The 22,418-nt window shown below is 41.4% G+C and overlaps 1 protein-coding gene across 2 annotated transcripts; it reads right to left on the bottom strand.

Annotated features, from left to right (window-relative positions):
• Positions 1–208: 208 nt before the first annotated feature.
• MORF4L1 (mortality factor 4 like 1) lies at positions 209–21,983 on the bottom strand. 2 transcript variants are annotated; one of them, XM_038533035.1, is made up of 13 exons: positions 21,851–21,983; positions 17,677–17,723; positions 16,037–16,104; positions 13,078–13,194; positions 11,944–12,030; positions 11,446–11,526; positions 7,238–7,263; positions 6,437–6,525; positions 5,432–5,533; positions 4,209–4,297; positions 3,551–3,723; positions 2,765–2,849; positions 209–981 (listed from the first exon to the last, which is right to left on the bottom strand). In XM_038533035.1, exons 1-13 carry the CDS (start codon positions 21,888–21,890, stop codon positions 897–899), a joined length of 1,089 nt encoding a protein of 362 aa, XP_038388963.1. In that variant the 5' UTR covers positions 21,891–21,983; the 3' UTR covers positions 209–896. The 2 variants fall into 2 exon arrangements, with proteins under 2 accessions (XP_038388963.1, XP_038388964.1); XM_038533036.1 differs by lacking the exon at positions 13,078–13,194 and having other exon boundaries at positions 21,851–21,971.
• Between the last annotated feature and the right edge of the window lie 435 nt (positions 21,984–22,418).

Genomic DNA, 22,418 nt, shown 5'->3' on the forward strand with positions numbered 1-22,418 from the left:
AAATTTCCTTACTGCCCAAAATGGACTGCTAGCCACAACTCAATAGCAAACTGCCAACGGTTCTTGGCTCAATACTGAGCCAACCACCTCCTTCCATAAATATGGCCAAACAAAAAAATTAAACACCTACCTGAAAAATCAGTCTAGATATGAAAGGAATACACAGTGTACAAAGGTTTCAGAATGCATCCACACAAGCACACTGCTCTTTGAAATTTAAAGAAAAAATTTATTGAAGATCTGAAAAACAATTCCTAAAAGATCGACTTTTCCAGAAAACTGTAGCTACACAATGCATTGCGTCTATCATGTTAAAACGTGCATTAGACACAAATACAAAAACCATGAAACAAGCCACCATTCTTCAACAATCTGAGCAAAGATAAAATGCCTAAGGAACAACATGGATGGCCTGCAAAGGATGGACTCTTTAAGCACCATTAAAAAAAAAAAAAAAAAAAAAAAAAAAAAAAAAGCACAAACGGATGAGCGTGTTCAGTTATATACACTGAATTGAACCTTTGGCACTAGGAATCAGAGCATTTGTCATAGAGCATTAACACATATTATAAAAGTGCGTAGTGTCAAAGGAATAGAACCACCAGCATTCAAAGCAGCTTTGTCGACTAGGCAATAGAACCATCTACAGTATGTCTCTCCGTTGTCCGTCACTGAATACACTGGTAGCAACTTTGAAATGAAAAAAAAAAAAAAAAAAAAAGGAAAGAAAAAAGGAGCTGTAACCCCTTTTATTTTCTCTGTTTAAGATCAAACAGAAAACAAACATCAACTCTGTTATACACTAACATTTTCAAAGTACATCATTTGTACAAGAGAAGGACTAAACAAAAATGTGTTTACAGAGATCCAAACGAAGCGAGGGTCTGCGCCTCGCCTCACACGGCCTTCCGGTGGTACTCAGGAGGAGCCACTTCATAATCGCTGGCACTAAACAAGGTTGCCGAATTCTTTGCCAGGTACCTAAAAATAAAGTATTAGTCATTACAAAGATGAAAGAGAATCCTACCTCGAACTAAATCAATGCACAAAAGCTGCACAGTTTCTTGCAAGATACACTAAAGATTTCGAGGTAAAACCCTGTGGTTACAATTCAGATACACTGGGCTACACCCACCAGACAACATGCATCAAGGAAGGAGGAGGTCCAGAGTAGGTCCAGAGTTGCTCCCAATTTCAGAACGGTAAAAGAACAGGTGTTTTCAGAACACCAGTGCGAGAGCTTAGACTATCTTTACAAAGCAGACGTTGCATCCTAAAGCAGTATCTGGTGTTTTCTTTAGCTCTTAGAAACTCTGCATGAAACAGATTCGGAAACTGACAAACACCATAAAAATCCAACGGTCCAGGGATCCGTGGGTGGCGCAGCGGTTTGGCGCCTGCCTTTGGCCCAGGGCGCGATCCTGGAGACCCGGGATCGGATCCCATGTCGGGCTCCCGGTGCATGGAGCCTGCTTCTCTCTCTGCCTGTGTCTCTCCCTCTCTCTCTCTGTGTGACTATAATGAATAAATAAAAATTAAAAAAAAAAAAAAAAATCCAAGGGTCCTGAACTGAAGCCCTCAAGCAGTAGAACACTTTCATTTCATAAAGAAATCGGGCTGAGAGGATCACTGGCAGAGCAAGCACTATAAAGACAGAGCAAGCACTATAAAGCCGTGTAGATACCCAGGCATGTGTTGCAATGTTGAGATTATAAAATACATGGTGTCACTTTAAGAAAATTCTAATACAGAAATATATGAAATAGAAACTAACCACTCCAACCTTCCCTCCCACAATTGTGCCCAAGAACTAACCCACCCTTCAGTATGATCCACAATTTTCTAATCTTTTCCCAAGAGTACAAATGTTTCTCTGTCAATGAGGGGACTCCAACCACACCTAGCTTTCCTGCAACGCGGCTGTTTCAACACCACAACACGGACAGCTTCCTCATCAGTGTGTTTACACCTACACCCTCTAATGGCAGCTTGGGTGTTGACAATTCTGCATTACTATCTACATACACATAAATCTTACATTTTCATGCATTTGGAAATCTTTATGCACCTCAACTTTTCTACGGGGTCAGTTCCCAGAGGAATAACAGTCTGGTCCGAGGGAAGCACACTGGAATTTCCAAAAGGCATTGCCAGAACACCCTCCAAAAAGCGGGCAGACACAACTGCCCTCCTTCTCCATTTCTGCAGTCTGTTTAATCTTGGCCAACGGGACTGAGATCCTCGGACCATGGGAACCCCCCACTTTCAGGAGCCCACGGTACTGCCACCCCTGTGGGATCCCAGAGTACTGGTTGTCATCGCTTTGCTCATCTTGATCAAACTCTTTTTCTTTGTTACTATTTTTAATCACAGAATTTTAAATCTTTTACATGGTCGACTATTTCCTCTACAATTTGAGTATTTAGAAAAACCATTCTCAACTCTAAAGATAATGAAAATATTACCATTTTCTCATCATTATCTTAATAGTTTCAATTTTAAACTTAAACTTTTGATTCAGTCTAGAATTTTGATCTGTGACAGTAAGCATGGATCCTTCCAAAAGACTGGCTAGTTGATTCCATCAGACACCACTCCAGCAGTTTGTGGCATTCACCACTTGCACGTATGCTGCCCCATTAACAGCCTCAACTCTGGCACCCCTCACTGCTCTGTTCTTGTCCACACTGCCAATGTATCAGAGTGACTTCCACTACACCATACTAATTCATGTTTTTAATTTCAAGCATACCAGTAAACTTACTTTAGGAAATCATGAAGATAATTGAGCAATAAAGCAAGGCTCTTCTCATCCAGCGGAGTATAAGCCAACATCGCTCCAATTCGTACTGTGTAAACAAAACAATGTAGTCCAAGTTACATTCAAGATAGCTCTATAAGCGCTATGATCATTATGGGAGCAGATGAAATCGCTGACTCCTTTAAAATACAGATTTTAGAAACTCCTCACTTTTAAACAGATTTGATATTTAGTATTTTAGATAAAAAGTGAATATTTTTTTTTTTTTTTTTTTTTTTTTAAATTTTTTTTTAATTTTTATTTATTTATGATAGTCACAGAGAGAGAGAGAGGCAGAGACATAGGCAGAGGGAGAAGCAGGCTCCATGCACCGGGAGCCTGATGTGGGATTCGATCCCGGGTCTCCAGGATCGCGCCCTGGGCCAAAGGCAGGCGCCAAACCGCTGCGCCACCCAGGGATCCCAAAAAGTGAATATTGAAATGGAATATTCTATGTTATTTTCTGTTACCCCTTGATGCCAACCAGGAAAGATAAAATAATTAAAAATCCAAAGGACAGGGATGCTGGGTGGTTCAGTGGTTGAGTGTCTGCCTTTGGCTCAGGGCGTGATCCCAAGGTCCTGGGATCAAGTCGGCATCAGGCACTGGGCTCCCTACAGGGAGCCTGCTTCTCCCTCTGCCTGTATCTCTGCAACTCTGTGTCTCTCGTGAATAAATAAAATCTTAAAAAAAAAAAAAAAAAAAAACCCAAAGGATAAAAAGTACATTTTTTCTTAAAGAGGATATTACCAAATAATCTCAGTAGATGTGGTGCCCCATACACCTGGGACATGGGTGCATCCGGGTGATCTGCAAGGATCTCTGCATACTGTGGTCTCTCAAATTTGTAGAGTAGCTGAGTGCCCAACATCACATTGAAGTATTCCTTTATTCCAGCCACAACCTCATTAACAGCATACTCCCTGACAGAGAGACAAAAATCTTTATTTCAAAGCAGGTCACTGAAAAGAATTGAGAAATAGAGATTAATTCAACTAATGTAAGAGTGAGAGATTTGAACTGAAGGTTGAACTTATAACAATGAACTTTTACTGAACAGATTTTTAGAGCTCTAAACAAAAGAACAAGAAAAATCAATTCCAGAAGTAAAGCAAGCTTTAGCCCTGAGGCTAAAAATGTTTTTTAAAAACATCTTCAAACAATTGTGTATTGTGGTTATATACACTTACACATAATAACTTCAATTTCACATACAATATTTACTGTCTGGTGCTTTAAATAGTAAGTTTGGAGGCCAAACTTCACGTCGAATCAATGAAATTTTATTTTGCTGGTTTCTGATGGCATTATTTTTTTTAGAGAAAGTGGACATTTCAGAGGATTTATTTGGAATAATACTTAAAAGAAAAATCTTTTGTGTATACTTTCAAGATTTATATATTCTTACTTATTATCTGTGTTTCCTCGAGATTTCTTGTAATTTGCATAATCCTCTAGGATGGAATCCACATTCTTCTTGGCAGGAAGATAAAAGAGCTATGAAAACAAAAATACACTTCAATTCCAGTATTTTTATTTATTTTTAAAGAAAAATTACATTGGAAAAGCTTCTATGCAATAAAAGACCACCTAACAGTTATGAAATAGAAAATGGCACTGTTTAGCATTTATTTACAACAAGGCTAATGTAGCAGAGGAACTAATAAAAATTTTTAATAATTTCTACTAAGTAGCCAAGTGTGACTAGCAGCTGCCATATTGGACAGCACAGCTCTGAAGATGAGCAACCTACTGGACATACGTTCATACTACTCACAATCTATGGAATGCACCACAAAGAAGTGGTTGGCTCCTGACACGGACATTATGTACTACATGTGCATCATGTGCCAGACCCTGTTTGAAGCATTCCTAAAACTGCTCTACATCCTCACATCAGGAGTGAGGTAGGGATTAAAACATGGAGAGGCCAAGTCACTTGTCTGAATCCCTGATAAGGCCAAGGTTTGACACCAGGAGTTGGGCCCCAGAACAAATGAGGTCCACATGTTGTCTGTGACTGAGGTCTGAAGTCTCATGAGCCCCAACCAGTCACACTCCAAGTCCACCCCCTTCCTGCCCGTGCCACCTGTTTTAAGACTTGGCTCATCTATCTGGATTTGACGATGGAACCCTTGCAATGTCCCCCGTGTACCTCACAATGCCGTGTTCTCTACACTAGTAATTAGACACAGGAACTGGAACAGATTCAGAAGACCTTACAGGAAGTATTGTGTGCTTCTCATCACACCTCACTAGTCCCAAGATTATGGAAGGATATCTCATTTTCAGTAACAGAACAGGAAAACACATGCTTGTCTTTATTGGTTTTCAGAAGGATTTCCTATCCTAGCACCCTCCAAAATTGAGTTCTCTCAACCTTTTCTCAATATAAACTCACGAGACTTTATAGCCGTACTTGTATTCCTTTCCAAGTCATGCTTTCTGGCGATCACACTATTCATAGTCTCTGAATTAAAATAGCACTCATCCAAAAAAAAAAAAAAAAAAAAAAACCACTCATCACTCATACTCCTTCAGTATTCAAGTCCATATAGATTTTTCCTTAAAATTCTTTTTCACACTAGCAAAAACATCTCTAGATGACAATCTATGTAGCTTTCAAAGTACCTGTTTTTGTCGGGTAATTAAGTCCCAATCATCAACAAGCCATGGTTTTAGCTCCTCAGGAATCTTCACTTTCACTTCAACTCTGTTCATGAAGGTTTCCTCCTGGACAGAAAAGATTTTGGCACTGAAACCCCATCTTTTGAGACAGCAACTACAGGGATTTTCTCAATCTCTAGAGGCACCAAGTATTCAGGTGGACTGCCAGAGTTGGCATTCAACAATTCCGAAATGAAAAACCCCTATAGCTAAACTGCTGGGAGCAAAGAATCTTGTCTTCACAGAGAATTCGTCTATTTGGTGCCTTTTTGTGTGAAGGCACAAACTTATCACATTTTCTTTTCTTTGTAAACGAGCACTCAGACTGGGTGCACTTTAACTTGGTGTTTTCATATTTATCGCTGATACCAAGGACTGTTCCAAACACGACTACCATGAAATTACTTAACATCTAAAATCAAATGTACTGACTCCTAATGAAGTCTTCACTAACTGCCCAAAAGTGCCTGTTTTCAAAACATACCATTCTAAGCATACCAGGTTCCTAATCTCGGCTTCACTTATATTAAAATTAAATAAAAACTCTACTTCCAAATTCCAAACTTTAGAAATAAGACATTTTTCACTTAAAGAAATTCTAAACTCTCATGCATGCACAGATAAAACTTTTGTGGCATTTTTTATGGGTTTATTAAGTCATCTGCGGACATACTAAACTGTTTAATATGAATTGTTAAGTCTATACAGTGAAACATCAATGAAATATATTTAGTCTTGTACATCAACAGAGCTTGCAAACAAGTATTTGATGATGAGCTGGGGAAGACATAACAGGGACATATTCAGAGCTACAAGTGAAATAAAGAAAGATGTATTTTTTAAAAATCCTTCATCCAAAAATAGGAGTATTTTTATTTCAGTAGTTAATTTGGTTAACAATGTTCTCAAGACTCAAGTTCTGTTTGATTGCACAGACTACAGATACTAATATGTCGAGGAACCACTCACATTCTCAACAGTGGGATCCACACGGGCCCTTTTCTTGCGAGGAGGTGGAGGGGTCTCACTGGTGCTACCACCATCTCCGTTTCCAGGCGCTGCACAGATTCAGGACAAGGAGGAGATTTCAGCTTAATACAGGAGAAATTTGTGAGGAAACCAGTCCCATGATACCCCTTCCTCTTTTCATGTTCCCATTATACAGGAGTTGCCTGCATCTATAAGCAAAGAATCTTAAAGTCTTACCAAAAATATAACTTTATAGCAGCAGGTAACATTTACCAATATTATCATCTGATATTTATTACAAACTATTTTTTTTTTTAAGATTTTTATTTATTTATTCATGAGAGACAGAGAGAAAGAGAGAGAGAGAGAAAGGCACAGAGATACAGGCAGAAGGAGAAGCAGGCTCCATGCAGGGAGCCCAATGCGGAACTCGATCCCAGGTCTTCAGGATCACACCCTGGGCTCAAGGTGGCACTAAACCGCTGAGCCACCCGGGCTGCCCCAAAATATGTTCTTCTCAATTATAAAGACTAACCGTAAAAAAAAAAAAAAAAAAAAAAAAAAGACTAACCGTGACATAGGTCTCTCCATGGTAAAAAGAATGTCAGAGTTGGGTCTCTACTACCCACGTACGATACTATGAACTGGATGGACTCTATAGAATGTTGTTGTGACTCATCTTTGAGATGACCAACATAATATGCCTATTCTAAAAAGTTTTCAAGTTTTAACATTTTAACACTAATTTCAAAATGAAAATGCAATAAAAGTAAATAATTTTAACAAAGTTAATATACTTACTTTTCTGTTTGTTCTTTTTGGTTTTCCTAAAAGGGGATGGGGAAAAAAAGAAAGAAAAATAAGTGATTGTTGCTACTAAAGCTGCCTCTGTGAATTCCCCTTTACAATGGTTAAGTTCATACGGAAATACTGCCTTAGATGGTAAGACTCAGCTGCAAATAGTTTCCTGCTTAGATAAGAATTTTCATTGATAGATGGTTAAATTCACACCTCCCTCCATATAATACAAAAATAAACCAAAACCACCATGTTGGGAGAGTTCTAGGATATTACTAATTTACAAGTTCACAGCATGTAAGTTATATGGTTTATAAGATTACATTATTAGTTCCACCAAAATAAAGTTCCTCCATTAACTCAGTACCAGAAAGCTCAGAGAGTAGGGTGCAGGGCACATGCCACCCTCACTGGCCAGTTTCCCTAAACTACTCTCAACTGGACACTCCCTCCTTCTCAACACCTAATACTCTCTTCTTCCCCTACATAGAACAAAGTTAATGTCTCCTTACTCTTGGTCACCACATTTCTAACAGCAACTTAACTCATGTCTATTTACAAACTAGCAAACAGTAAATTATTAATTTTAATTTCACACACAACTATTTATAGAACACAAGGAAATCCATTTGAAGCCCACAATTATGGCCTACATCTGGTGGGACTGAACCAGAACAATGGATTATGTGGACTCTTCTACTGCTTTAAAAAACATTTATAAATGTTATTAATTGCACTGACCTAATTTAGAGCATGGGGTTCATTTTGCAATTCAAATTAATTTGTGTTTGGTTATAAATACAAAAATCTGGGATGCCTGGGTGGCTCAGCGGTTAAGCTTCTGCCTTCGGCTCAGAGTGTGATCCTGGAGTCCCGGGACTGAGTCCCACATCAGGCTCCCCGCATGGAACCTGTTTCTCCCTCTGCCTATGTCACTGGCTCTATGTCTCTCATGAATAATATAAAAAAAAAAAAAATCCGGCCATCCAAAAGTACAAGTTTTTTCCTGCTTCTCTAAGTTTAAACTTCTGGAGCACAAGTATTTGTTGGAGAGTTATTTCTGGGTCAGATTAAACCATAAATTTTTACTTATACACGTTAAGAACAGGTGGTGGCGGGCAGCCTGGGTGGTTCAGCAGTTTAGCGCCGCCTTCAGCCCGGGGTGTGATCCTGTCGGGCTCCCTGCATGGAGCCTGCTTCTTTCTCCCTCTGCCTGTGTCTGTGCCTCTCTCTCTCTGTCTCTCATGAATAAATAAAATCTTAAAAAAAAAAAAAAAGAACACAGGTGGTGGCTAGGAGAAACCTAGAGCTCTGACAGGCATTCCTTAAACACTTATTCTATATGACAAAACTAAAGGAAAAACACTGACAATGGGCCCTAATTATATAATCTATAAACTATACTTAAATGAATCGCAGCAGCAAAGAATCACGAACATTCTTGCTTCAACCTTCTTGCTTACAGTTAATTAAAAAGCAAGCTTTCAAAAAAAAAAAAAAAAAAAAAAAAAAAAGGGATCCCTGGGTGGCGCAGCGGTTTGGCGCCTGCCTTTGGCCCAGGGCGCGATCCTGGAGACCCAGGATCGAATCCCACATCAGGCTCCCGGTGCATGGAGCCTGCTTCTCTCTCTGCCTCTCTCTCTCTCTCTCTCTGTGACTATCATAAATAAATAAAAATTAAAAAAAAAAAAAAAAAAAAAATTAAAAAAAAAAAAAAAGCAAGCTTTCTCATATTGCAAAAATTTCCTACAATAAACTGCTAGTGCTGTTTCTTTCTCTAAGCCCTATGACCAAGTATATAGTCAAAATATTAGCTGTTAGATTTCAATTTAAATAAGAGAAGTCCTAAGTCACTCTTAAGAAAAGCCATTCCACTAAACAATGAACCAAAGCACAACCTTTTGAAGCCAAAGTACTAACAAACATCACGCATATTCACTATTAGTTTAGGGAAAAAAAGTTTAAGGACCAAGATGTTAACAAAGTTTACTTTACTTCTCTATGCATATTCAGAAAAAGAACAATTACTAAACCCTAAAGATCAAGTAGGATAAAACCAAACATTAAAAATTGTATCAAAAAAATGTATCAAAACTCAAATCAAAATGAAAGAAATGGGGGAAAAATATTGTCAGGTTTAATTACTCATTATTTCCATATACTTTAAAATATACCTGCTATTCTACTAGGGAAAAGCAATGCTAAAAATTACTTGAGGTCTTCTCTAACCACCCAGATAATGAGCTCAATAAAATGTCATCTTTCCTACTAATAAAGGCTCTTGGAGAAAAAGGAAGTTCCAGGTCTTAGGGCACAAAATTTACCAGGTGATCCTAGAATATACCTTTATCCTACCTGATGACACAGAAGACCCAAAACACCTAGAAGCCCTCAAAAGGACCCAGGAGTCCATAAATGTGAAGAGGTCCCAATTCTCCAAGGAAGGGAAAGTTGAGTTTAAAGCTTTACTTCAGAGACAACCGGGTGGCTCAGCCGGTGAGTGCTGCCTTCAGCCCAGGGCCTGATCCTGGAGACCTGGGATTGAGTCCCACATTGGGCTCCCTACATGGAGCCTGCTTCCCCCTCTGCCTGTGTCTCTGCCTCTCTCATGAATAAATAAAAACCTTAAAAAATAATAAATAAATAAATAAAACTTTATTTCATGTAATTACTGAACCATTTTTATATGTACGCTTTATATTCAAATACTAAGTTTTTAAGTCTACTACTATGTAGACTAATTTTCTACACCAACTTTTAACATGATAAAGGATTAACATATCAAAAATATTATTGTACTGGAATGCCTGGGTGGCTCAGCGGTTAAGCATCTGCCTTCCACTCAGGGCGTGATCCTGGAGTTCCAGGATCGAGTCCCACATCAGGCTCCCTGCATGCAGCCTGCTTTTCCCTCTGCCTGTCTCTCTCATGAATAAATAAAATCTTTTAAAAAATATGTATTATTTTATTGATATAAATCCATCATATTCTCCCATATGAGAAAACTGCTGACTTTTAAGACTCACTTGCTATTAAAACCCTAATGAATACTACCACATGGCAGTTTTCCAAAAAACTGCATCATTTGTTATTGTTTATTAATGAAAGCTACAGGACACCCTCAGTGGCACACCCACTCCCTGGCCATCAATTATCACCTCAACCTTCCAAACGTCTAATTACCTTCATGACTAACATCTCACATTTAGGTAGTAAAGTCAGACCAGACCGCTAACTGTAAAGCAATACGATATAATTCTAAGGAAAAACTTCTTTGATAAATCATATTTTAGAGCACTGTCACTTTTGATCCTTTGACAAGAATACAACCTCTCATTAAACTACCTGTTTTTAAAGGAGAATAATCAAATCACAAGAAATAAAATGATCTTTTGTTTTTTTTTTAATTTTTTTAAATTTTTATTTATTTATGATAGTCACACAGAGAGAGAGAGGCAGAGACATAGGCAGAGAGAGAAGCAAGCTCCATGCACCGGGAGCCCGATGTGGGATTCGATCCCGGGTCTCCAGGATCGCGCCCTGGGTCGAAGGCAGGTGCCAAACTGCTGCACCACCCAGGGATCCCAAATGATCTTTTGATTAAAGTTTTTGTCATATGTGTATGACTTCCACACAGTTTTTTTTTTTTTTTACCAAGATATTCTAAATCTTAAGAGTTAACAAGAAATGTTTCCTCTCCCATGGGGTGGACAGGTAATTTGAAACTGTTAACATCTCACACATTCTTACCATGGGTTTCAAGAGAAGAATTAAACTAGTATTTATTTTTAGTGCTAGAGGAGAACCAAATCTACCCAAAAAATACCTTACCTGACTTGTATCCAACTGATAATACTCTAAAAAACATACATGCACAAATACATCTTAAAAAGTAAGGGTTGTGGAAATACTCAATGCCACTGAATTATACACTTAAAAAGGAGTTAAGTGGTAAATCTTAAGTTACATATATTTCACCATAATAAAAAGGGGGCAGGGTGGTACAAAAACCTAAGGGAAATTAAGGAGTATTTAATTATCACCTATTTTCAACAACCCAACACTTGAGAATGCGATTCTCATTGGCATTTTTCAAGTCAAAAATGTTCCAATTTCCATTTTCAATAAATCCTAAAACATGATAATGAGTACTGAGTTTGAATTTCACGTATAAAACAATATGCAAAATTAAAACAAAGAGAGCTTCTTACACTTCAACATTTTTCTGTTGCAGACCAGATGTCTTCTTTCCTGGGGCAGCCCCTCTCATCTTCCCCTCTGCATACTGCTCCCTTCAAAAATAATTTCAATAAAGTTGTCATTAAATGAGTATGTGGAAAAGTAAATCGTGCCACCTTGATTCCATTTGAGATTTATATTCAAACTGACGTCCCATGTCCCTTTCCAAGTATAATAGAATCAGGAAGGAAGATCACAGTGAGTTTGCAACTACAGGAATTCCAACAACATCCTGCTATTTTCTACCTAACTCTATGGACAGACTCAAGAAATGACCGGTATGCTAACAACTCCTTTTTTCTAGAAAAGGCTTCTCTGATTGCTCGAAGTTAAAGCCCCAACACACAGCAGCTGATAGGTACCAAGAATCATTTTTTAGGCAGGCAGCCAACATGATTTCTACTTTTCCATTTCTCAAAATTAAATTTATAGACATTTCTCATTTCTCATACTCGTGCTGCAAAACTTACTGATTGGCTTTTTGAAGTTCTCGCTGTTTCTGCAGATTGGTGTCCACATATTTGAGTACTCTGCTTTCTGGAACCCATTCATCCCAACTGAAAAAGAGAAGTTAAATTATCATTCAAAATTATTTTTTACTACTATTTAGATTCTGTCCACCAATTACTTTTTAGAGATTCAAGAGGTAAGACTTTGGATTTCTCTGACAAAATTTAACTAGCTACGACTACAAATCCATTCTCAACTAAAATGAAAATCTGTTCTGTAAAGGAAGTAAACATTTCATATCAAAAGCAGCATTCTAAATCTGCCAGATTCCAAAAGCAGATTACTCAAATCCTTTTTTCAAATGACTTAAGAGCATGACACTTAAGAGTCTCTAAGCAACTACCTTTACAGGATAAAGAGATCTTAAAGAATTTTAATTTCCAAAAAAATGAAAGAATCCATCAAAAGCTAACAATATTGTAATATAACAGCAAAGTTACAGACAGAACTAGTTGTGTCTTATTTTCATCACCTGTAAAATGGGGGTAACGGTACTTACCCTGACAGAATTATTCTAAGAATTCAATAATATATACACAATAGTCGCGAGTCTGACACATAAACACTAAAGGTAGGTCAGAAACGTGATTAAGTTGATCACACTCAAATACCATCCAGACCTATTCTGCTAAGACTGTAGATCAAACCATTATCATAGTTTATCAGACTACACAGTCCTCAACCTTCACTCACTCACGACCAAGGAATGTACTAACTTCCAAGACATATCCAGAGATGGCTTTCTGAACATCAGGAGGTAGAACCAACCACTCTTGAAAAATATCTAGTTGCTTAAGCATCCTGGCATGTAGAAAAGCTCCTTCCAGATTTCTGATGTGGTTTTTCTCCCCAAAGGGGAAAACAAAAACAAAGTATTTCTTAGGGAAGGCTTAACTATTCATGCAAAGTGATTCTTTTCTCCTGCCGAGGGAGCTCCTTTAGTGACACAGTTAGATGTAGCCTCAAAACAAAATCTTTCATTTAATGATTTCCCACCTCTGACCTCTTACATAAGATAGCCAAAAGGAGAATAAATAATGAAAAAGCAATCCTCAATATGATTTCCTAGAGAAAACTTGAAAACATGCATTTACCTAGAGGTCAGGAGGGGGTGGTGTACTGAGGGAGCTCCTTCAGGAACAGGAAAAAGGGCTACAATATCCTCACGTGTCTTCAAAGTTTGTTCAGAGCGCCTGGGCCTCACAGCACTTCTGATACAGACAGCATAGTACAAAGTAATCTCAGTCACTAGGTGCAGAATTTAGCTTAAGCTTTATTAAGATTTATTTACAAATGGAATATTTAATTGTCTGTGTCAACAAGTTCCAGTAAGGTTTTTGAAACTTTAGAAATATATTATCTACTGTGCTTTTGAAAATATTTACATATTTACTAAAGTTAAAAAAAACTCCAATTTGGAAATTGGGCTTTTGTTGTATGACTTTCTAAAAGTATCCTACAAACCATTTTCAAAGTGAGAATCTTACTTTTATTTATACATCTACTTAGAACTATTCCCATTCTAAATTAAGAGATGGCAAATTTTTATTTACCATGAAGTTCCATTTTAAGGCTTGCAACTTGCAAATCCCTTTCCATTCTGAGAGAAGATGCATCTAAATAAGTACCTCAATCTAAAAACCAAATCAAGGGGCACCTGGCAGGCTCAGTTAGTAGAGCACACAACTCTCATTGGTCTCCGGGTCATGAGTTCAAGCCCCACACTGAGCACAGCATTTAGTTAAAAAAAAAAAAAAAAAAAAATTTAAATAACACGTTTAAAAATAAATAAAAACCAAATCAATTCCAGAGTTTCCTTTATGTGTCAGAAGCTGAAAATCCTTGCTGAACCACAGGAAAATAAAATAACATCTTTTGCTCTGAGGAATATCACTGAGGGTAGTAACAACTCAAGGCCAGATGTTCAGAAATTTTCACAGGTCACAAGCATAAAAAAGTTCAGAATTTTCAAAGGAAGCTTGTCACTAATTCCCACATAACACTGACCCGTGGCACTGCTTACACAGTACTAAACATAAACGTAACACGCTTGCTGGGCATTTGAGTAACTCCTCATTTTAAAATGGGCTTATTTAAAGGTAACTCTTAAAAACTCACTAAGATCAAATTTTCCAAAATTACATATATTGATCTACATTCCTAATCACCTATAAAAAATACATCTTTGTTCATTAATATTCTCAACACATCTACAAAGATACTAAAGATCTCCAATGTTTAGTGCCATTTTTAAATTATTTTTTCAAGGAATCGGCATATAAACTTAGCTGAAAACAAATCTATGCAGCTTATCATTTACTTTTGTTACTGAACTCTAAAAAGGGAAAAAACATTATTTTGAAGCCACAAAATCAGGAAATACAAGCATTTGGCACTTTCACAATTTTTTATAAGTTACAAATGTCACTCAAAACCCAAGTCTTTAAGCTATACATTTACTCATATATTGTACATAAAAGAGTTAAGCACAAAAACTGTGTATTCACAGCTATAACAATGAAATGCTAAAATAATTATTTACAAGTGTACATGGAGAGGGGGACAAAGCTATGCCATGAATGTAAGTTTTTTTTTTATTTCCTAGATGGACTTTAAGTTTCCTACACATGATATGCACACAAATGAGATGGTCTATGATCTGTAGAGAATGGAGATTCTTACTGTAATGTTCTCAACTTTACCCAATATTGACAAGAGTATATGTAAAATAATACAAGACTGAAATACAGTTTAAACATTTTCTCAATAGGGAAATCTACAATATACACCAGGAGCCATACGATGAACTTCCCTGGATATGAGAAGTAATTTAGCACTCCTACTGAAATCACATTTACAATGAGTTTACTTCTACAAGACAAAAGGATAGTTTTCTCCATTACTTTCCCAATTTCTCTATTTAAAATGCTGTCATTATTAGAAATAGTTTAATCATTAAATGGGGGGGGAAAATTACAAGTTGTCAGAAATGTGCTTTTACACATCTTAGATCTCCACCTTTCTACAACTACACTAATGGAAGAAAAGTGAAGGGTCTGGTATTTCTTCTTAGCTAAAAGCATTTTGTGAAAACTTTTCTTTAAAAAAAAAAAAAGAAAATCAAACTGGGTTGTGTCACCTGAAACAAGACCAAAGTCCCAAAGAATACCTCCTTGCATACCAACAGTGCTCATCAAACCAGATGGGGGACCATGCACAGGGCACAGGTGACACAAAGCCTTTTAAGCTGCTAGAAAACGACCCCTGAAGAACTACTTTCTAGCAATCTCTGAAAGACAAAATATCACTAATAAAGTCATTTAAAACCTCTCATAGTAAAAATTACAGGCTCTTCAACTTTAAGCACCAAAAAAGAGTCCATTATTGTGTGTGATATTTGGGGTCCCAAAGAGAAAGACTCATCACTGAACAAGAGCTCCACGGGCTAGGTATCCTAGAATGTGTTCAATCTATGACCATTGTCCACTCCCGGTAACAACAGATCAGTACAACACTCCTTAAAAAAAAAAAAAAAAGTCTAATAACTCTTCAAGGTGAAACATTAGGTTGTGTAATTAAATTTCTGTATCTGTATTAATATTCTAAAAAGTGAACCATATGAAATCACTCTCTGCCTAATTTGTTACCAAAGCTCAGAATATAAAAGTTGGTCATTACTTCCTAATCAGGCAACCTTATCCTTTTTCCTTTTCTAGGCAGGAAAATCCAACTAGCTCTGAGTATAACTGTTTGCAATAACATATAGTAAATGAATTTGTGCTGAGGCAAAAAACTCAAGCTGTACTAAGATGTACCAAAACCAGAAAAATAGTTGGATGCCTAACAATTATTAGACATTCTACTAGAACAGATATAATCCAAAGAATTCAAAATGAAATGGCTGTGTAACCTCGTTTCTATTACTTTCTTCATACTACAAATGCAATACCCTTGCTTTGATAAATGTATTAGGTTAAAACCATGACACACAGGACACAAGCTACCTTGTTAGAAATAAAACATTGCTCTTAAAGATCTAATACTAATACTCACTTTTTATTCCAACCACTGTAATGTATAAAGTATTTCACTTGTTTGTCCTTTATGGCAACCTTTACACACTGAAATAAAAAAGAAAAAGTTCACTCAGAAATATGTTTTGAAAAAGACAACCATCACGTGTGCTTTTCAAGTATGCGATCTTTCAGAGACACTCCTTTCAGACTGATGGCCAAATCGAGCACAACAAAATGTGACTCTCACAGAGGCAGGAGTTCAAGCTCCGGGCTCCTCACATTCATCACCAGTCATAAAGATGCTCAGAGTCACCATCTGTTGGATCCAGTCTAGCAAAGCTGAAAACCCCCTAAGAGGTCACCCTGACGCTTAAATCAATGGGCTCAGCACTCCAAGAACGGCTAATTAAAGCCGTGTTTGCACTTTCTCAAAGTCTACCAACCAGAAGCCATTATGTATTTCAAAAACAAACTTAGCTAAAGAAAATTATTTATACCAAATTATTAAAAAGTGTCATTTACCTATGGAAGGCAATCAACTGTTTCTGCTGCAGAATATCAGCAACTAGCCAAGTGACAGATGAAAAACATTTTATGTTCTTAAAAGAAGCCAAATTAGAATGAATTATGAGGAAATCATTAACTATGACAAGCAATCACTACTCGTTCTGGATTAAGTCTATCCTGAGTAAACCAAGAGAACCATGATAGTTTAAGCCATCCCAACAGCCATTTAAAAATCATTCCCTGGAGTTTCTGCTGCCTGAGGGAAAAAATCTGCCAGGTTAGTGGAGGTGACACAACAAAGTAACATTCAGAGATATAAACGATTGATAGAATTCACAACTTACGGAGTGTTAGTATGACATCATTAAAACATAAAGTTACCAGATTCTCCATGAATCCATATTCAGCCATTTTAGAACTTTAAAAACACACATCTATGTATTTGAAACAACTGAGAAATCGTAAAAACAGTTATTATTTGGTCACATGGGCACTTCAAGATTAAGACCATTTTCAAACATATAAATACCAAAGATGCTGTAGAAATTGTATTTAACTAAATGCTTTATTATTTTATATACTGTTTTTAAAAATTATGTGTTAAAAACAGTCACAACATATTTGCATTGAAAGCAGAAACAATATACTTTTAGAAATCTGTTTTACTTGGGAACACATCATCTCATTTACCTCCGGCTAAATGTAAAATCAGTTCTGACTGCGGGACCACAGCACTGATACAGAGGAAAGGAAGCCCCTGGGGTTCAAACTCTGACAGACAAACCAGCAAGTTCAATGTTGTCACATTTTTTAATGTTCACGTTTATCTTTAACGCAGCCATGTTAGTTTAGAGCTCACTCAGCATCATTTACACCCAAAACTGACTGGCAGTATTTTCTCACAAGTCACTAAGTACACAATGCACTTGCTCCACAAACAACCAGGCTTTTACCTTTCCCCTCAAATACTCCCTCCAGCTGCTGGGCCATCAGCAGGTCACAAGGTAAAAGACAAGGTGGCAATACTGTACCTGACCCATTCGGACTCTATGGACTACCAATCTGAAAAAGGCAACTAACTCTCTTCCTACCAACCACTGAAATCTGATGCTCAAAAGTCATCTGACCAGTCATTTCAGCTAACTTCTCAAAGGAAAACAGATTTCATACCTTTGCTTCATAAAGAAGAGGCCCATGAAAGCACAGTACTCGCTCACCTGTAAGAGTAAAAAAAAAAAAAAAAAAAAAAAAAAGAAAAAAAATGCCAGGTTAATTTTAATTTCTCTTCATACCTAAGGGTCACGTGGGAGGGTCATCATGTGTTCCCATGTATTCCTTGAAACACTGGCAGAGTATGGCTATGTACAGATTAATACTTCAGGTCAAACTTCAATAGTACCTTACAACAAAAAAATCACCTTCATACACATTGTAAACAGAAAAAAAAATTGAGTAGAATGTCAATCTATGTAGATCATCAAATCATCTAACACCTTATAAACCAATAAAATCCACTGTATCAACCTTTTGGCAGGATTTGGATTTTTCAATATCTGAAGAACACAATTTTTTAAATATTTCCTGATTTTTTAAAATTAGTTGGGAGAGAGAGAACTCATGGGTATGGGCCACCAGAGGGGAGGGGCAAAGAGAGAATCCTCAAGCAGATTCCATGCTGAGCACAGAGCCTGATGCTGGGCTCCACAGCAGGACCCCGAGATCATGATCTGAGCCAAAATCAAGAGTGAGATGCTTAACCAACTGAGTCACCCAGGGGCCCCTAAAATATTTCCATATTTAGAACCCTATAATCTCCCTATTATCTTCTCCTTCCAAACCTTTTACTGGCCAACTAAAATAAGAATTCTAACTTTCGGAAATCATACTCTATGTCAAACCTACAGTTAAGACTTGCAAGAGTAACTAAATGTAAGGGATTAAGATGTGGAAGCCAACTTGGCTCATCAGACAATCAGGCAGTGAATTCCTGGCAGACCTGAAGATCACTTTCAATTACTATAGAAATGGATTTTCTTGCACGTTATTTTCAGTCCCCTTGGATTTCATCAGACCCAAAGATAACAAAAGTACTCCACCACAAACAGCTCTTTCAGCTCTAAAATCGTTAAAAATGACCTACTAGTTCAACATTTTTTTTAAAGATTTTGAGAGAGTAGCGCACATTGGAAGAGGAAGAGGGGAAGAGGAAGGAGACTCCCTGCTGAGCAAGGAGCCTGAGATCATGACTTGAGCCAAAGTCAGATGCTTAACCTACCCAGGCACCTCCAGCTCAACTCTTAAAACTATAGGGCAATAAGGTTTTCACCAATTTATTGTTTTTTTAAAGATTTTATTTATTTACTCCTGAGAGAGAGAGAGAGGCAGAGACATAGGCATAGGGGGAAGCAGGCTGCCTGCAGGTGAGCCCTATGAAAGGGAAGCAACCAGTACAAAAGCATAGAAACATGACAAGGAAACACTATTAGGCTACCTACCATTTAAGTATAAATAGTTCACTATCACTGGATAACATATGAAAGTAGAAATCAAAGCTACACAGATCACGGAGTCCCACGTTATGAAGTCTGGACTTTATCCTGTGAGGATTCCCAAATGTGATCAAGAATCTCAGGAGTTTTTTTTTAAACTGCAGATTTTCAAGCTACACCAGGGACCTGTATGAGACCCTTCTGAGCAGCCCCAGGAACTTTACTTTGATCGAAGTTCTCCATGTAATTCTCGTGCAGAGGTTCCTGGGCCTATGCAAAGCTTCAAGTGGAGACTACAAATAAGCAGTCCACGGTGAAATCAGAAATAGGTCTGAACCAAAAGCAGGTACGCGTGAAGAACCGACTATGCAAAAGTGGTCATTTAAAGACTTCCAGACTGTGGAAGCATTAACCAGAACAGGAAATGGGGGAGGGGGGGCCAGTTTTGGACTGTTGAAGAGTGGATCCAGCACACCCAAAATGGAGCCGTCTAGGAAGCAGTTGGGTATACAAGTCCAGAGCCCAGCGGGGAACTGGGCTGGAGCCATCACTGAATACCAGGGGCAAGGACGAGACCCTGGGGATATAAGGAAGGTCCAATACTAACAAACAACAGACTTGTGTCTCCTAACTTCACTCTCCAGGCACAGTTTAGAAACATCCTTAAGGACGCCTGGGCGGCTCAGTCAGTGAAGCATCCAAATCCTGATCTCAGCTCAGGTCGTGATCTTAGGGGGGCTGAGATCAAGCCCTGTGTCAGGAGCCCAACGTGGGGCATGGAACCTGTTAAAAAGAAAAAAGAATAAAGACACCCTGAAAATGGCTTTATTCCTTTTTGGCTTCTGCAAAAGTCTACTGTCCTGAGACTGAGGCCCTTCTGACCTCCATTCTGGCTACCTGACCCTCCTATTGTCTTGATGAATACACAGTGAACAGGAGGCATAGGAGCCAGGGTAATAAACACCTACGGCCTAGTTTTCATGTACGTGGAGAAAAACCTGTAATGGGGGAAAAGAGCACACCAGCATATCAGATATGGTTTGTAAAGCCTTTGCCCACTCTTGATCCTTCCGGTATCCTGAAACAAAGGTAATTCTGTCCAGTGCTCTTCCATCAAGGTCCATGAGACTCCAGGCCCCCTCCACCCACTGGCCTGTGTGCACTGGAAATGCTCAGAAGCTACTACCACCGGTGAATTCCTGACAAGGCAAAAAGGCCCTCCCTGACAGCAGGCTAAATGCCAACAGTTTACTCTGTGCTGTATCAGAATTTCAAAAGGAGAATGGAGTCCCACACAGACAGATGTGTCACTGCACCCAAACGCTGCTTACCTACAACGTGCTGAACCCTGATGAAAAACTTCCGAGTTTACAGCAACCATAAGCAGAAACAGTTTCTGACCAATCAGTCCTGCGGTGCCCCAACAACTAACTCTGTGCCCACCGGCAAGGCATTCCTGCTCTCCGAACCTGTCCTACAAACAACCACTTAGAGGAGGCCAGAGAGGAGAACCCCGTGGAAGCGATGGCCCTGGACAGGGTCTGCAGGGGTCAGCGCAGCACGTGGCTCTGCAGCCGCCCCCACCCCTGGTGGAGCACTTTCCCAGGGAAAGCGGCAGGGCTGAGCCCAGGCAGTGGCCCTCCTCCACTACCACCCAGCAGGGAGCACCTCGGGGCCCCGCCCAGGACGGTTCCGTCCACACAGCAACCACAGGGCCAGCCAGAGACAAAACTGCGACTGAACACTCCAACCGCAGTGCGGACGTTCAGGAAGCTCGGGGACAACCACCGCGACCTCGGGTCAGGGGCGTCCACACCGCATGCATCTCGCACACCGCAGGGCTGGAGATGCAAACGTCCTGCGGGGGCTGCTGCGGGGGGTGGTAGGGTGGGGCGGGCAGATCCATCACCGGAACCCTAACGCCCGGGGCGCCTGGCTGGCTCAGCGGCTGAGCTTCGCCTTCCGCTCAGGGATGGCTGCAGGGCGCTGGAATCGAGTTCCACACTGGGTTCCCCGCAGGGAGCCCGCTTCTCCCTCTGCCTGTGTCTCTGCCTCTCTCTGTGTCTCGTGAATAAATACATAAAATCTTAAAAAATAATAACTTTTACAAAACCAAACGAGTCCCAACCGCGCTGGACGCCTAGTTGCAGCGCCGCACGCCCGGGCGGGAGCCCTCCCCGCGGAGGCAGGGCGCCCCCTCCGGCGCGCGGGGTCCTAGCGGGCGGGCCGGGGCGGGGCGGGCCGGGGCGGGCAGGCGCAGGGGGCACCCCGCCCACCCGGGCCGCCGCGGCCCCCGCGCACAAAGCCCCGCGCGGCCGCCGGGAGGGGGCGCTGCGCAGCCCGCGCGGGCCGCCATGATGGCGCGGCCGCCTCGCCTCGCCTCGCCTCGCCTCGCAGCGGCCATTTCGCAGCGGCGCTCGGCTCCCGCGCGGGGGCCCCACTCCCCCCGCGGCCCCCGCGGCCCCCGCGCCCCCCGGGCCCCCGCGCCGCGCCCGTCGCCCCCGGGCTGCCCCGCCCCGCCCCGCCCCTCCCCCGCGGGCCTGCCCCGCCGCCGCCCCTCCCCCCGCCACATCAGCGCCCCGCCGCCGCCATGCCGCGCCCGCCGCCTCCCCACAATGGGCGGCCCCCGCGCCCGCTGCCCCGCCGCCCCGGCCTCCCCGCCCGCGCCCGCCGCCGCCCGCCGCCGCCCCCGCCGCCCCCGCCGCAATGCGCCCCCCGCACCAAGCGCTGCGCGCCGCCGGCCGCGGCCCGCGTCGGCCCCCGCCGGCCCCGGCCCCGCGCCCCCGGCCCCGCGCCCCCGGCCCCGCGCCCCGGCCCCGCGCCCCCGCCGCCTCTCCCCGGGGGCCCCGACTCACCCTCCTGGAATTTGGGCTTCGGGTCCTGCTTCGGCGCCATTTATAAGTGATTCGCCGCCGCCTCCTCCTTCTCCCACCACCCCCGACTACCGCCCCCTACTCTCTACCCCACCCAGCTCCGCGTCAGACGCGCCGTCAGCCGCCGCCAGCTCTACATCCTGGGCCCGATTTGCCAGCGCCCGCAGACCTCACCGCGCCGCCACCGCGCAGCCGCCGCCCCAGCCAACGGCCGCCCGCCGCGCACGCGCCCTGAGGCCCGCGCCGCCCCGGGGCATGCCGGGACTCGTAGTTCCGCGGGGACGGGGACGGGGCGGGGGAGGGGCAGCAGTCCTGGGCACGGGGAGGGGGAGGGGAAGGGCCCCCCTTCCCCCTCCCGCCCGTCCGCACCCCTGAAGCACCCCACGGGAGTGAGGGTCTCTGCGAGCCCGCCCGCCTCCCTCGCTCGGGGCTCCTCGGGGCCGCCCCGGTCCCAGTAACCCGGCTGTGGGGGTGGGGGTGGGGGTGGGGGTGGGGGGGGCGGCCGTGGGTGCCCCTTGCTGCCGGCACCTGGCACCCCCCACCTTGTGTC

Source organism: Canis lupus, chromosome 3 (genome assembly GCF_011100685.1).
Source record: "Canis lupus familiaris isolate Mischka breed German Shepherd chromosome 3, alternate assembly UU_Cfam_GSD_1.0, whole genome shotgun sequence".
NCBI classification, from domain to species: domain Eukaryota; kingdom Metazoa; phylum Chordata; class Mammalia; order Carnivora; family Canidae; genus Canis; species Canis lupus.